General features: G+C 40.0%; 1 protein-coding gene across 4 annotated transcripts in view; it reads left to right on the top strand.

Annotated features, from left to right (window-relative positions):
- TNNI3K (TNNI3 interacting kinase) overlaps positions 1-13104 on the top strand; it is a 298830-nt gene extending 285726 nt beyond the window's left edge. For all 4 annotated transcript variants that reach the window (XM_046645714.1, XM_046645713.1, XM_046645712.1 and 1 more), the window contains 2 exons: positions 9259-9338; positions 12571-13104. In XM_046645714.1, the coding sequence (XP_046501670.1) occupies positions 9259-9338; positions 12571-12647 (157 nt within the window). In that variant the 3' untranslated portion in view covers positions 12648-13104. The remainder of the gene's footprint in view (positions 1-9258; positions 9339-12570) is intronic.
- The last annotated feature ends 244 nt before the right edge of the window (positions 13105-13348 follow it).

Here is a 13348-nt window from a genome sequence, read left to right on the forward strand (position 1 = left end):
ATGGGAAGCAGGTTTCTCATTGTCAGAGAAGGGTGTTATAGATGTGGAAGGGGAGAAAACTAGAAAACCCTGTCATGTTGGATTGGAACTGGAGATGAATTTATGATTTAAGGACAGGGGAGACCTAAATAGCTTTACACCTGTATGTATATATATGCACATTCTCCAGCTTTGCCTGCTCAATGACAGGGCCTGGGAGCAACAACACATCAATGGCAAGGAGCAAAGCAAGCAGAAGTATTTAGTATTTCTAAATACTGTTCTCCACTAACAGAAAACAGGGGACTTTGGAGAAATGGCAGATTTCAAGTATGGGACAAGGAATGTACAAAATAAGCCTGGAACATCTTATGTAAGAAAGTAAAGAGCTACTCAAAGAAAGATGGCTATATGTCAAAGGAACAGCTTGAAGGGGCTCCCACGTACCAGCTATGAGATGATTTGAGCATCCAAATAAATAATGACAGTAACATTATAATCCATTGAATAAAATAGTAACTTTAAATCCATACAGACATAAATAAATGAAGATATTGAAATTTGGTTGAGAGATGGAATCTTTATATAATCTTAAAGTACCTCCTCACAGAATAGTTAATTACAAAGAGAAAAAGAGTAATTTTGTAGTGGGGAACCTGTCAGGTACCACTTTAATCAAATGATCAAATTAGCAGCACAATAATGGGACAAATCAAAGTGTGATGGGATGCAATGAAAAGATGCAATGAAAAGAACTTCTGTGATACTTCCTGCCGAAGACGCATGATTTGAGTCTAATCATTAGGAAACCTCAGATAAAACCAAATTGAAAGATATTCTGCAAAATGACTGTCTTGTCATCTTCAAAAATGTCAAGGTCATAAAATTCAAGTCGAGACTGAAAATCTGTTTCAGATTGAAGGAGATTAAAGAAACATGACAATGAAATGCAGTGTATGGTTTTGAATTGGATCCTCTTGCTATAAAGAATGTTATTGAGATAATTGGCAAAACTTGAACAAGATCTGAGAGTAAATGGTAGAATCAAATGGTTATATTGCGGTTATGTGGGAGAATATCTTTATTTTAGGAATACACTAAAGTGTTTGGGACATGATGGGCATCAGATTGGCAATTTACTCTCAAACAGTTCAGAAAAGAAAAATGTACTATTGTTGCAACTTCATGTTTGAGATTCTTTCAAAATGAAGAGTTAAAGTACATATATTTAATATTAATATATTATCACATTAATATCATATTTAATATTATATGTTTACTATGGCCATTTGATTTCCTAGGTCTTTGCACATGCCCCTACCTATCCCCAGATCCCCCCTCTCCTGGGAAACCCTTGATTGTCCTTCATCTTCTGTGTAGGAAGGGTACCCTGTAGAGTATGTGTCTCTTCCAGGGTGCTGAAGCTTACCTGTGCGTGTCTACATTTCTGTTTACCCCAGAGGGCACAGTCTATGTCTGTAATTCTCAAATCTGTACCCCTAGAATTTAGCACAGCGCCAGGCATTGTGCTTGATAAACAGCCAAGGAGAGAGGGAGAGAGGCAAGGTTACAGGTATGAATTTGGGAATCATTTCTAGAGCCAACAGGGTTAAGTGGAGAAAGCCAGAGATTTGCATACTGCCTGTCCTAGGTCTGAATTAACAGTGGTGTGATCTTGGGCAAGACTGAGACTCTCTGGGCCTTCATTTCCTCACATGGGAAATGGGTTGTTACGGGGAACAAATGCAATAAATTTTGGGAAATATCTGGTGGAGTCCCTGGCACTTTAGCAGGTATGGAAGAAATTTTAGTTTCTCTTTAATCCTTAAAAATAAGAAGAAAAACCATCAAAGAAGACTAGCAGTTTAGAACTCCAGATTATATTCCTGACTTCACTATAACCTTAATATATGAATGTGGATAAGTTCTGTCACTTTGAAAGGCTTCAGTTTCCTTTTCTGTAAAATGGGAGGTGGGAAAATGGACGAGAGAAGAGTGGGTTTTAGGACTGCCATGCTACCACAATCTCATAGTTTCAAAAGTTAAAATGCTTTCCTGTTTTTGGATGATAGTGAGTACAGAAGGTGAGAGATAGGAAAGATTTTGCTGTATTTAAAGGATGTTCCTCAGTTTTAGCGAGGCACCTCCTACTGGATTGTACGATTGACTCATTTATACCTGCTTAACCTACAGGTAAATTGAGAAGTGGCAGTGTTGTTGGGTTACTGTCGAGCACATTAATAATTTCTGAGCCATCAAGGAATTCACACACACTTTATGTTCTTGCTGAATTTTTCCTTATTCATAATTCTTTGCCTAATTGCTTTTTCTCTTAAAAATGAGGGTGCTTAGAACTTGGATATTTGCCTAATGGCTCAAACAGAGCCCTGACCCTTTGCCAAGGCTTTCAGTCCTTTTAGAGCCTGGGGACATTTGCCATTGAAAGAAAGCTGATGGGGTTGATTTTCCTGAAAGAGATATTTTGCACTGACCTCTTGGCCCCATTAAATACTTTGGCCATTGCCCATTCATTTTAATGGGAGCAAAAAATTTGTTTTAATTTAGAATATTATCAAACAGGGAATATGGACAAAGACAAAATAATGTTTTGAAAACAGCCAGAATGAAATCATGAATAAATAACTATGTTGAATCTAGCTGATAAATTAACAAATATTTATTCATAAGAGTCTGACTGGACTATTTCAAAGTTAAGCCAAAGGTGATCTCATTTCTAATAGAAATCTCTTCTTTCTCTTTAGGCCGAAGAAAAGGTGGGCTGCATAGAAAGACATTGCGAAGTGTAGAAAGGCAATTATCCCTTCTGACAGATCTGTTTTAAGTAGATCTATTTGTTTTCAGCTAAATGCCAAAAGGAGCAACTAGATGACTCTCACAGCCTTTTCTATGGCAGGGCATTTGTTTTCCGAGTGTAAACACCTTATTAGAGATCTCAGCAGGCTGTTTCTCCCACCTTGTCTTTGTATTAGTCCCTTAGATTAGCATCAAATAACTGAAATTCTGGCCAGATGTTACCCATATGTATTTCTTTTTGAGTGAAAGAAATGATGCATTCCTCTTGAGTAGAGGGATAAGGGTGCATATGGCGTTGATCCTCATGCTAATGTTCTTACACAGGTAGCATCGTTATGACAAATGGCAAAATGATCCAACAAACCTAAAGCATATTTGCAAAGCTTGGATGGTGTTGCCTTCTGCCAAATCCGAATGGCTAAGTCTTCCAGGTTACAGGTAGCCTAAGGGCATTTTTAGCTGCATAAAAACTAATTGGACCAATTTGAATGGAAGAAAATTTTGCCTGAAGTCTTTCATCACACTGGTGATGGTTTTCTGTTCATTTGGCACAGGAAGGCAGTATATAGGAAGATGAATCCATGCATGCAGCTTAGAAAACCTTACAGAAAGTTGGGGGGAACATGAACATCTCATTTGGAAACTTTACTCTGTGTGTCTCATGTTTTGACATCACTGCATGGGGACAGGCCAGCCATTGTTGCACAGAGGAAAGTATAATTTTTTCATTTATACAAAGCAAGACACAGGAAAGCTGATTCTGGGTTCTCTATGATGATGAGGGATATTTCTCCATGAAGAATGTCATTTGCATCTTTATATGCAAAGGAAGGGTCTGAAGGTCTGTAATGTGTGACTAATTCAGTGAGCTCCTCAAATGGTAACAAACCAAGAGTTTGACATGTGCTGCTATTAAATGTGTGTTTTAGAAGAAAGAGCATGGACTGGACATCTGGAGACCTTTTCTTCTGGTTCTGGTTCTGCCTCTTGCTAGCTCTGTGAGTTTATGCAGGTTATTCAAATTTTCTGAGCCTGACTTTCCACTTGCATAGAACGGATGTAAAATTAATGCCTTCCCAGACACCTCATGGAGGTTTTGTAAAAATGCTTTCAGCTAATCAATAGAAAAGTATGTGCAAGCTACAAAGCCTCAGCAAATATAAGAAATTATTATTATATCATTTTGGTAGAACTTAATATTTTGGGTCTTTTTTTTTTTGGTAAATATGAAGTTTGCCATCATTGCTCACTTCCTCACTTCTTCTTCTTCTTCTTCTTTTTTTTTTTTTTGGTGAGGAAAATTGGCCCTCAGCTAACATCTGTTGCCAATCTTCCTCTTTTTTTTTCTTCCCAAAGCCCCCCCTAATACATAGTTATATATCCTAGTTGTAGGTTCTTCTGGTTCTCCTATGTGGGATGCCGCCTCAGCATGGCTTGATGAATGGTGCTGAGTCGACGCCCAGGATCTGAACCAGCGAACTCCAGGCCACCGAAGCAAAGTGCGTGAACTTAACCACTCAGCCACAGGGCTGGCCCCTTAATGTTCTAGGTCTCTTTATTTTTATTTGATTGTTTTAATTTCACTATTGCTTTCAAGCCATGTAGACAAGTCTACATTTGCTGTAATTTACCAAATCAAAGTCCTCAGCTCTGCAAAGGCCACTCTTGGAAGAATGTGATAAAAATGGTTTCTTTTGGATTGTGTGTCCCTCTGAAGTCTTTGGAATGTAATTCAGTCAGAAGCAATTATGGCACTAGCAAATATACTGAGAATTCATGAAACCCCACAGCCAAAATCATGATTCCTTGCTCCAATACCAAAAGCATTTGGCGGGCTATCGTTTGGAAGCCACAATACTGGCTGCTGTGTGGCTCTAAATGAGGCCATTTGGACTCACTGTGGCACTGCCTGTTCCCACCAATCTGGAGAGATGGCACCAAAATTCCCTGCAGTCTCTTCAAAACAGTATTTTCCTTATTTCCTCTTGGGCCTTGCTTAACAATGCACCTTTCTAGATTAAGAGATGACATAGGGTTTTAGGTTCCCCCTCCTCAGGCACTGCAACATGAATATTCTACAAATTTACCTCATATAAAAACCTTTGTGAAGCAGTGACAGATTTTCCGGTACCAGCCTGACACAACCTGTCATTCAGATCCCTAATGATGGGTTTACGTAAAGGTGCTTTCCCCACACTTTCCTTTGCTTCATCTTAGATGGCGGTGTGGTTCTTCTTTTGAAACAGAGCACTAAAGGAGATGGGTCCTTCAAGCAAATAGCATGGTTCAGTTACTATTTCAAATGAAATGTGTATAGACAAAAAGCTACAAACACAACCCTGAGCGGTAGTGGTAGTGTGTAGCCAGATAGGCTGTGGCGTGCATGTGGGAATCAGGCATTCAGGCCTGGCCAAACGTCAGACACTTCAGATAAGGAAGAGAAAAATTTTCTGCCTAAGTGGGAATGTGTGATCTCACTCTACCTTTCCAACATGTCAAAGCTGGTTTCACAAAGCCAACATGGTTCACGAATACCTTCTAAAGAAATGGAGGAACTTGGGATGTCACATCATGTGATGCTTGGATCCATCTACAGCACCCAGGGCCATGAGGTGCTCCAGTCACAGCCTGGACACTTTCAGAGAGGGGACAGTAACCCCTTCTGAAATAATTCAGTCTATTTGTAGACAATTCTAACTTTAAGAAATGTGGTGTTTTGTTCTATCTATTCCCAGTGTCTAAGGCTCAATTTAACCCTGTGGGCAATGTCACCTACCTGAGATCTGTATCAGTTCTGGATATTCAACAGTGACAATCCAATCTGACCATTTGTCATCTGGCATGGATCTCCCTTTCTTACTTACCAAGCAATCAGGAGAAACTCTGTCCAGTGTCTGCGGGAATCCAGATCAGTGTTCTAGCCTGTGGATTTCCCCTTTAAGTTTATCCTCACCAAAAAGAAATTAAGCAAATCTAGCATGATTCTTTTTCTTACTAAACCCATGGTAGCTTCTAGTAATCAGTGCTTTTTGAAAATTTTCAGAAAAACTCTCTTTTAATATTCCTTTCTGGAGCTTTGCCTACGATGTACACTAACCCACTAGTTTAGTTTGTAGATTCTGCCTTACTCCTGCTTTGAAGAACTGAAGCTATATTTGGGTATCTTCTATCTTCTACCACTTTTCCCATTCTTCATAGCTCTTCCATAGTCTTATATACATATTGATTTACTTTTCATTGGATAATATTTTTTGCTTAATGTGCTTGTCATAAGCGTCATTATCTCTGCATTCATTTCAGCCAACATAGCCTCATATTTTTGTTTTGAATGCTCTTGTTATCTTTGCTTAGGGTGCATGAGTCCATTCACAAGCCATGTGACTATTTACAAACATGCTAGTTTGTGCTGACAAACCATGGCCTCAATGGCGTGCACACACGAAAATATAAATTACATATTGTAGATTTGGGTGTGTACTGGCCTAATTAGCAGACAGTGTACTAGGTAGTCTATACCCATAAAGCATGGATTGAGGAACAAGAAATATTTTTAAAATTTTTGTTCTGTTCTTCATTCTGGATAAATCGTTCATTCCTTAGTGCACCTTTATAAGAGACAACGCTGCTGATTATATTTATCTTTACACATATATCACAGAACTAATATGAACCTTTTAGCATAAAATGACTGAAACAAAAATAAGATATATCAATATAATGTGGTAGTTTGGAAAAACTGACCTAAAGACTACCTTATTCTCTTTAAAAGAGAAAATTTCATTCCATTCTCGTAGGAAGTATACATGAAATTACCCATGTAAAATTATATATCATTCATATGTATGCCCATATTTGATATGGATCTTCCTTTAGCATAAAGAAGGTTACCTCGTTGACCAGTAATATGGACACACTGCGGCACCGAGTGCCCTCCTTACCTGCCATTATTTCCCATTTGCTGTCAGTGAACGCATGGGGCAGCTGCATCCCTGGAAAGGCCAGTTTTCCCTGAGCACGACTTCAGCAAACAGGGGTCCTGGTGTGCCTCGGGGACTCGGGGCTCCTGTGAAGTTCCTGCTGAAGTCTGGATGCTCTTGGGTTGAGGACAACTAGTTCCATTAACCAGGGTCTTGTTTCTTCAGCTTTGTTTGACTTGGGCGTGCTTAGCTCCCATCTGTCTGTCATTCTAGAACAGTGTCCAGGGCCAGCCTATGTGGTATCTCTTGGGCAGGAAGGTTAAGTCCCCTGGCATGAATTGCCTTCAGCAACTGAATAAATAAGATGGGCTTTCTATTCATAGGAAAACAGATAGCCTTTTTGGTGATAAAATATTTATTACCTATTATCTTGTTGTTGCCAAGACTACTGAGTATAGCACCCTTCTTAAAAAGAGGTAGAGTGCTAAAGAGGTTACAGGAATTAGTAAGGTAAATTTTATTTGGAAAAATATCTTGAATGACATTCAATTGCCCAGAACTGAGTGTAGTTTGCCATTTAACATTGACCAAGGTCACATCATGTCCCACTTTAAGCCAATACTTTTTCTTCTTCTTTTTAGTCATTGCTTTTCTCTAAAAAGCAACATTTCTACTTTATAACCTGAGAAAGCAAGGTCAAATATAAGGTCATTTTTAAGGCAGCTAAGTGAATGAAGCAGTGTGAATCGATGTCAGCTTTTAGAAAAATCTAATTTCTTTAAATGAACATTTTGTGATAGCTTTATTTCATTTAACAACTTTTATTATTTTAACTACTTACAAGGTAGTGGCTACACACTGTGGGAGATCCAAAGATGTTCGACAGGACCTCTGATCTCCAGGAGCACTCTGTCTAGTGGGAATCCCCTTTTAGAGTTGCGTAAACTGAGACATAGAGCAGTTAGATAATTTGCCAAAAGTCATAGAGCTAATAAGTGATGGAGTGAGAATTCAAATTTAAGGAGTCTGGTCCCAGAATGCTCATTCTTAACCATAACACCATACTGCCTCCTATTAGGGATAAATAAAATGTCACAAGCAGATTCAAGTAACGGGAGCAGCTCAGCCACAACCATGGAGAAAGGCAAGTTCAGGAATGTTTGGAAAGTCCAAAGTCCATTAGTGTGGCTTGAATTTGGGGAAAAAATGGATTGAGGAATTATACAATGCAAGATACACACAGAATGCAAGTTGATTTAGATTACAGAAGGTCTGGACATCGGCCTGAGGAGGTACAGCGGGGAGCAGCAGAGTGCCCTCGTGAGATTTTTGTCACAAGAAGAGCTTGTGGACAGTTCTGGGGGTCTCTAGGATAGGCTCTTTGGGGAAGCTAATGGATGGATGAGAGAAGTGGATACAAGAGACACTATCAATATATAATTAACTGACAGATTTGATTAGATATTAGGGTGAAGGTTTAGGTAAATTTAAGTTTTGAGTGTGTTGCAGTAGAAAGGAAGCAACATCATTTTCCAAAATGGTGAAAGAGTAGGAAGAGTTTGAGGAAGAGAAGAATTAATGAAGGCCAGGAGTGAGGAAGAAATTCACGTTTGAATAGTGGACAAGCACACAGGCTTTGGAAACTGAAAGACTTGGATTTGAATCCTAGATGAGCCATTTACCAAACTGTGTAACAAGTTACTTGTTTCAGCCTCAGTTTTCTTATGTGTAAAGTGAGAGAAATGATATAGTGATGATAAGATAGGGACAAAGATTAAATGAGATGACAAATGTAAATGCTTAACACCTAGGAATCATGCAGTAACCATAATTTTCACTGTGTCTTATAATTACCATTATAATAATAGCAGTATAGGGGCCAGCCCCATGGCCTAGTGGTTAAGTTCAGTGCGCTCCACTTTGGTGGCCTGGGTTTGGTTCTTGGACCCAGACCTACACCTCTTATTGGTGCCCATGCTATGGCAGCAACCCACATACAAAATAGAGGAAGACTGGCAACAGATGTGAGCTCAGGGCAAATCTTCCTGAGCAAAAGAATGACCAAAAAAAAAATTAGCAATATAATAATAATGATACTCCTTGCGATGTGTTCCATTTATATTAATCACTACTCAGATAATAATGCTCTGGTTATTGTTCCTTTTAAGTAAGGATTGCAAGTATATTAACACAGACTTTAGATTCAATACTCCTTTTTATTATATTTAATATCAAAACAAATTGGAAATTATTTATGTACTTTCCCCATTTTACAGATAAATAGACTGAGGCTCAGAAAGAGTGACATGTCTGTGGTTACACAGCTAGGAATTGTAGCCTGCCTGGCAGAGCCAGGACTCACAGCCAGATCTGACTTACTCCAAATAATTCTGAACTTTTCCTCAACTAGTCACTTGTGAGACAAAAACACCTTTGTATCACTTGCCATTTCTCTGGGGGTCTTTGCTTAGTGAATAAATTCTGTTTTATAAAAGTGTTGTTAGCAAACCACTACAGTGTGAAACTGTGCGTCTCATGAATTTTCCAGTGCTGGACAGTGTTCCTCTCAAGGCCTGTCTTTGGAGGAGATGAAGAGAAGTCTTCAGTTCTCACCCATTGACAAATACGGTAAGTACTCAGATTCTTCAGATGATTAAGGAAACTACCCCAGGAGGTGATATCTATTTGACAATGAGGAAGAAAAGATTGTATTTTTTAACAACTAGAAATGAGGGATACTTTAAAAATATTATATAATAAAGGTACAAACCTGGATCTTAGAAGTCTTGTATAACTCTACATTTACCTTTGAGGTTAATAACGAGGTGAGCGTATGTGACTGTGTGTGCATAGGTGTGTGTGTATGTGCGAGTTCATGGGAGTGCCTGTGCACAAGGGAAAAACACAACTCTTCATATGAAAATAATCTGCTGAATCTCCGGACATGCCAAACAGCTTGTTGCCACCTTATTGTGTCCACTGCCTCTAAGCCCCACATCACAGTTATGTAGGGAGGGAGGAGAAAAACAAGAGAAGAGTTTCCACAATATGCTGGAGGAGCACTTCCCCTTTAGCATGTACCCAAGAGGAAAATGTAAACCTGGCCATTCCCTCAAACATCTGGAGAAGAGGTGAGGGTACTGCTGATGGATTCATTTTGCACAGAACTGCTTTAAAAAGAATTAATGAAGCTCTCTGAAATAACTAGCACATTTCTATGCTGGGCCTGGGAAGCCAGAAGACGGGCAATTGCCCTTATCGTCAGCTGCCATGTTAATGTGCTAGACCTGGGATGTCCTTTTCCCAACTCTAAGCCTGAGAGGCTCTGTATTTAATTGGAATTTTAGCACAATGGGCCCATTTCTTCATGGCAACTTCCTTTGACAATATGGAGGACTGGAAAAATGTATGCCAGCTGAAAAGATCAGATTTATTACAAGAACTGGGTTTGGAGAAGAATCAGTTGGATGATGTGTTCCCAGTTCTCTGATTTAGATAGCAGTAGACCCTGGGGACGCTTGGTTTTGGGATCATCACCAATGACCTTGTCTGCAGAGCATCATTACTTCAAGCATCAGGAAGACTTTAGGAAACAAAGAAAAAAAATTGCCTGGATAGATGTAGACAAACTACTTGGAACCTTAAAGAAAGGAAATTCCGTGCTTCTGATTCCCGATACGTGTCTAGAATGCAGCCAAATGCTTTTTATCATCAGCTTTACAGCATAATTAGGCAGTCTAATAACAGAGGGAAATGTGCTCTAGGTGTCACATCATCACATTTTTTTATAGATATAATATCATTTTCTCAAACCTTTACAGATCTGACTGCACAGTTACAAAATACAGGGCACCCTTTGAAATGTGTGTTTGACCAGAAGTCTTTCCTTTCATGGTGGAGTTTCAAGATGAGGCATTTCTTTACCTGTTTCTTAAAAGGATAAGACCTTGAGCAGAATTCCTCAAGATGGAGAAGTAAGACAAAGTGATGCAATAGTACAAAAGCTGAGTCTTCCTGTGCATATCTGTACCAGGGTCTAAGGAAACACCGCGCTGTTTGAAGGGAGTGAGAGCGTCTATAGACAAAGAAGATTCATTTAATATTTCCCACCAGGAGCATCACAGCATACAAGGAAGAACACTTCAACTGCCCTCCATTCCCATTTCATAAACCCCTTGTGGTATAATGGCAACTGTATGAAGTTTCTTCTTTTTTTCCCCGAAGAGCAGGCTAGAGAATGAAGATAAAATTAAGTACGTAGCTATTTTCTCCGTATTTGAGACCTTTCACCCTAAAGTAAGAAAACGTGCAGATGTGGTTCAGTCTTTTCCTAAAGCCTGTGGTCATATTTCACTTGGGGCCCTCTTAAGCTGAGCAGCTACATAAGTGCAACACCTTCATCCCTCAACTCTGGCAATAATGGCATCAGTAATAAAGGCCAGCATCAATTCCCTGCTGATTTTGCTACCTATCCCTGAGGAGAGCCTGCCCACACTGGAGGGTTGTACACTCACCATCAGATGCCTAGTGGAGTCCTGTGGGGAGAGAGGCATGCAGAATCACAGGCCAGTAAAATCGCATGTGGTACATTAGAGGGTTGAGTATAGTGATAAAGGGATTATGAGCTTATTAAAGCATCTATCTATGCCTGGAGTGAAGTCACCATTTCAGGCTGGACAAAAGGAAATGTTTTGCTCTAGGATGTAGATTTTGTTTTAGTCCACCAAGTATTATTGTTCATTGATGCATACTCCTGTCTTAGCGCCCCCCCCCCCCCCCCCGCTACAACCTTCCTCATATCTGACCGGGGCAGCCCCACTAGAGATGAGTCAGAGAGGATGGCAGCAGCAGAGGCCACAGCAGCCGGCTGCTCCTCTCAGGAGAGTTTGTGTGCTGCCTGAGAGATTTGGACAGAGACCTTACTTATGAAAATAAACATGCCATCCAACTGCCTATTGCTCCACGTCCTCATGAAAATGTAGATGGCTGAGTTGGTTCTGAAAATCCAGCTATCCAAGGGGAGCTAAAGCAGCAATCACTATTGGCAAATAGGCCCATTTTCACAGAAGCAATGAATGGCTTCCTTACTTCAAGCGTAAGGTAACTGCTTCCCTGCACGTGTCGTGTGTTCTCTATGACAGTGGCCCGGTCTTGAGCCACGAGCTCCCTTCTCTAGACACACCATGAGATATTGTTTCAACGAGCCTCAAATGTCACTGATATTTACACTTAAGCATTGATGCACACTTAAAAATTGGGTTCTCGGGGATAAGAAAACAAACTGCAATAGAGAATCGTTCTTTCCTTTTTCTCTACTGCTGTTTCCCCTTCCTTTTTAGCCATCATTTGTTTAGCACTGACTATGCGTCACTGTACTAATTGTCTTATGTTTGCTACCAACCTTATAAGTAAGTGCTAATACTTCTCCCATTTACAGATGAAGACACTGAGGCTTGGAAAGGTTAAGTTAACAAAAATCAGAGAACCAGTAAGCAGTGGAGCCAGGATTTAAACCCAGATCTGCCTGACGTGAAAACCTGAGCCTTTAGCCATCAGGATATACCACCTTCCTGCACTGCACCCTTCTTTACTCCAAACTCAAAATGTCACCTGGCCAGCGTGGGTCCAAATCATTCATCCATCATTTATGTTCCTCTGGTCTCAGCTCTGTCTTTTCATTTTACGTTTTACTTTTGTTTTGCAACTGCTTGCCAACAACTGTTGTCCAGACTCCCTTTTCACATGAGCTGAGAGAAGCAGCTAGGCAGCTGGGAATTGCACCGGGTGAGGCTGGGTGTGAGAAATGGGGAGATGGACTGAAAGGCCAGTAAGTAACAGCTGAACTTCTTTTCTGATGCAGGCTACGTGTCTGATCCCCTGAGCCCGATGCATTTTCATTCTTGCCGGAATAGTGGCAGCTTTGAGGACAGCAGCTGACAGCATTCGCACACACCTAAGGAGAGTTTTCCCCCAAACTGACAGCAGCAGTTCCGACCATGGCAGGCGTGCTTCCAATTATAATATTTTACCCTCTAAGGTCTCCTTAAATTGGCCTGTTTATACTGGTCCTATTTAAATCCCTATCACAGGTTAGGCTTTGGATTTGTGGCTAAGGAATGAAATGCAAAATAACCAAGACAGAATGTATTTGAAGAATTGGTTTTAATTTTGTAAATGGAAAAAAAAAAATTTATATTGTTACTTGGAGATTGAGCCCAAGTCCATGGTGAGCACTTAACAATCATTTAACAATTACTATGTTATCCTAGACTGAATTATGAACACTTGTATTTGAGAGCCACGGGTTTGATTTCTTAGGATATTGTTCATTTTCTTACCTCATTATGTTACTTCTAGTGTCGAGCTCTGTGATTAAAGATTCTTTGATGGCGTACGAAATTGATTCAGAAGTGTATTTCATTCCAAAAGACTTCTCCTGAGTCTACCTTCCTTCAGACGTACTGAGAAAAAGGAGTCATGACCTTCAGATCAAGAAGCTTGCAAAAGTATAGCACTTAGTTATTTAACCTCCTTCCTACATCGTACCGAGTGCTCTGTGCTCTGCTTGGACCTGTCGGTGTCAGCACCAAGGTGTCACACATGCTGTTGGTACAGTTATGAAATCAGCCTATGAATGC

The sequence above is a fragment of the Equus quagga genome, chromosome 18 (genome assembly GCF_021613505.1).
Source record: "Equus quagga isolate Etosha38 chromosome 18, UCLA_HA_Equagga_1.0, whole genome shotgun sequence".
Lineage (NCBI taxonomy): Eukaryota > Metazoa > Chordata > Mammalia > Perissodactyla > Equidae > Equus > Equus quagga.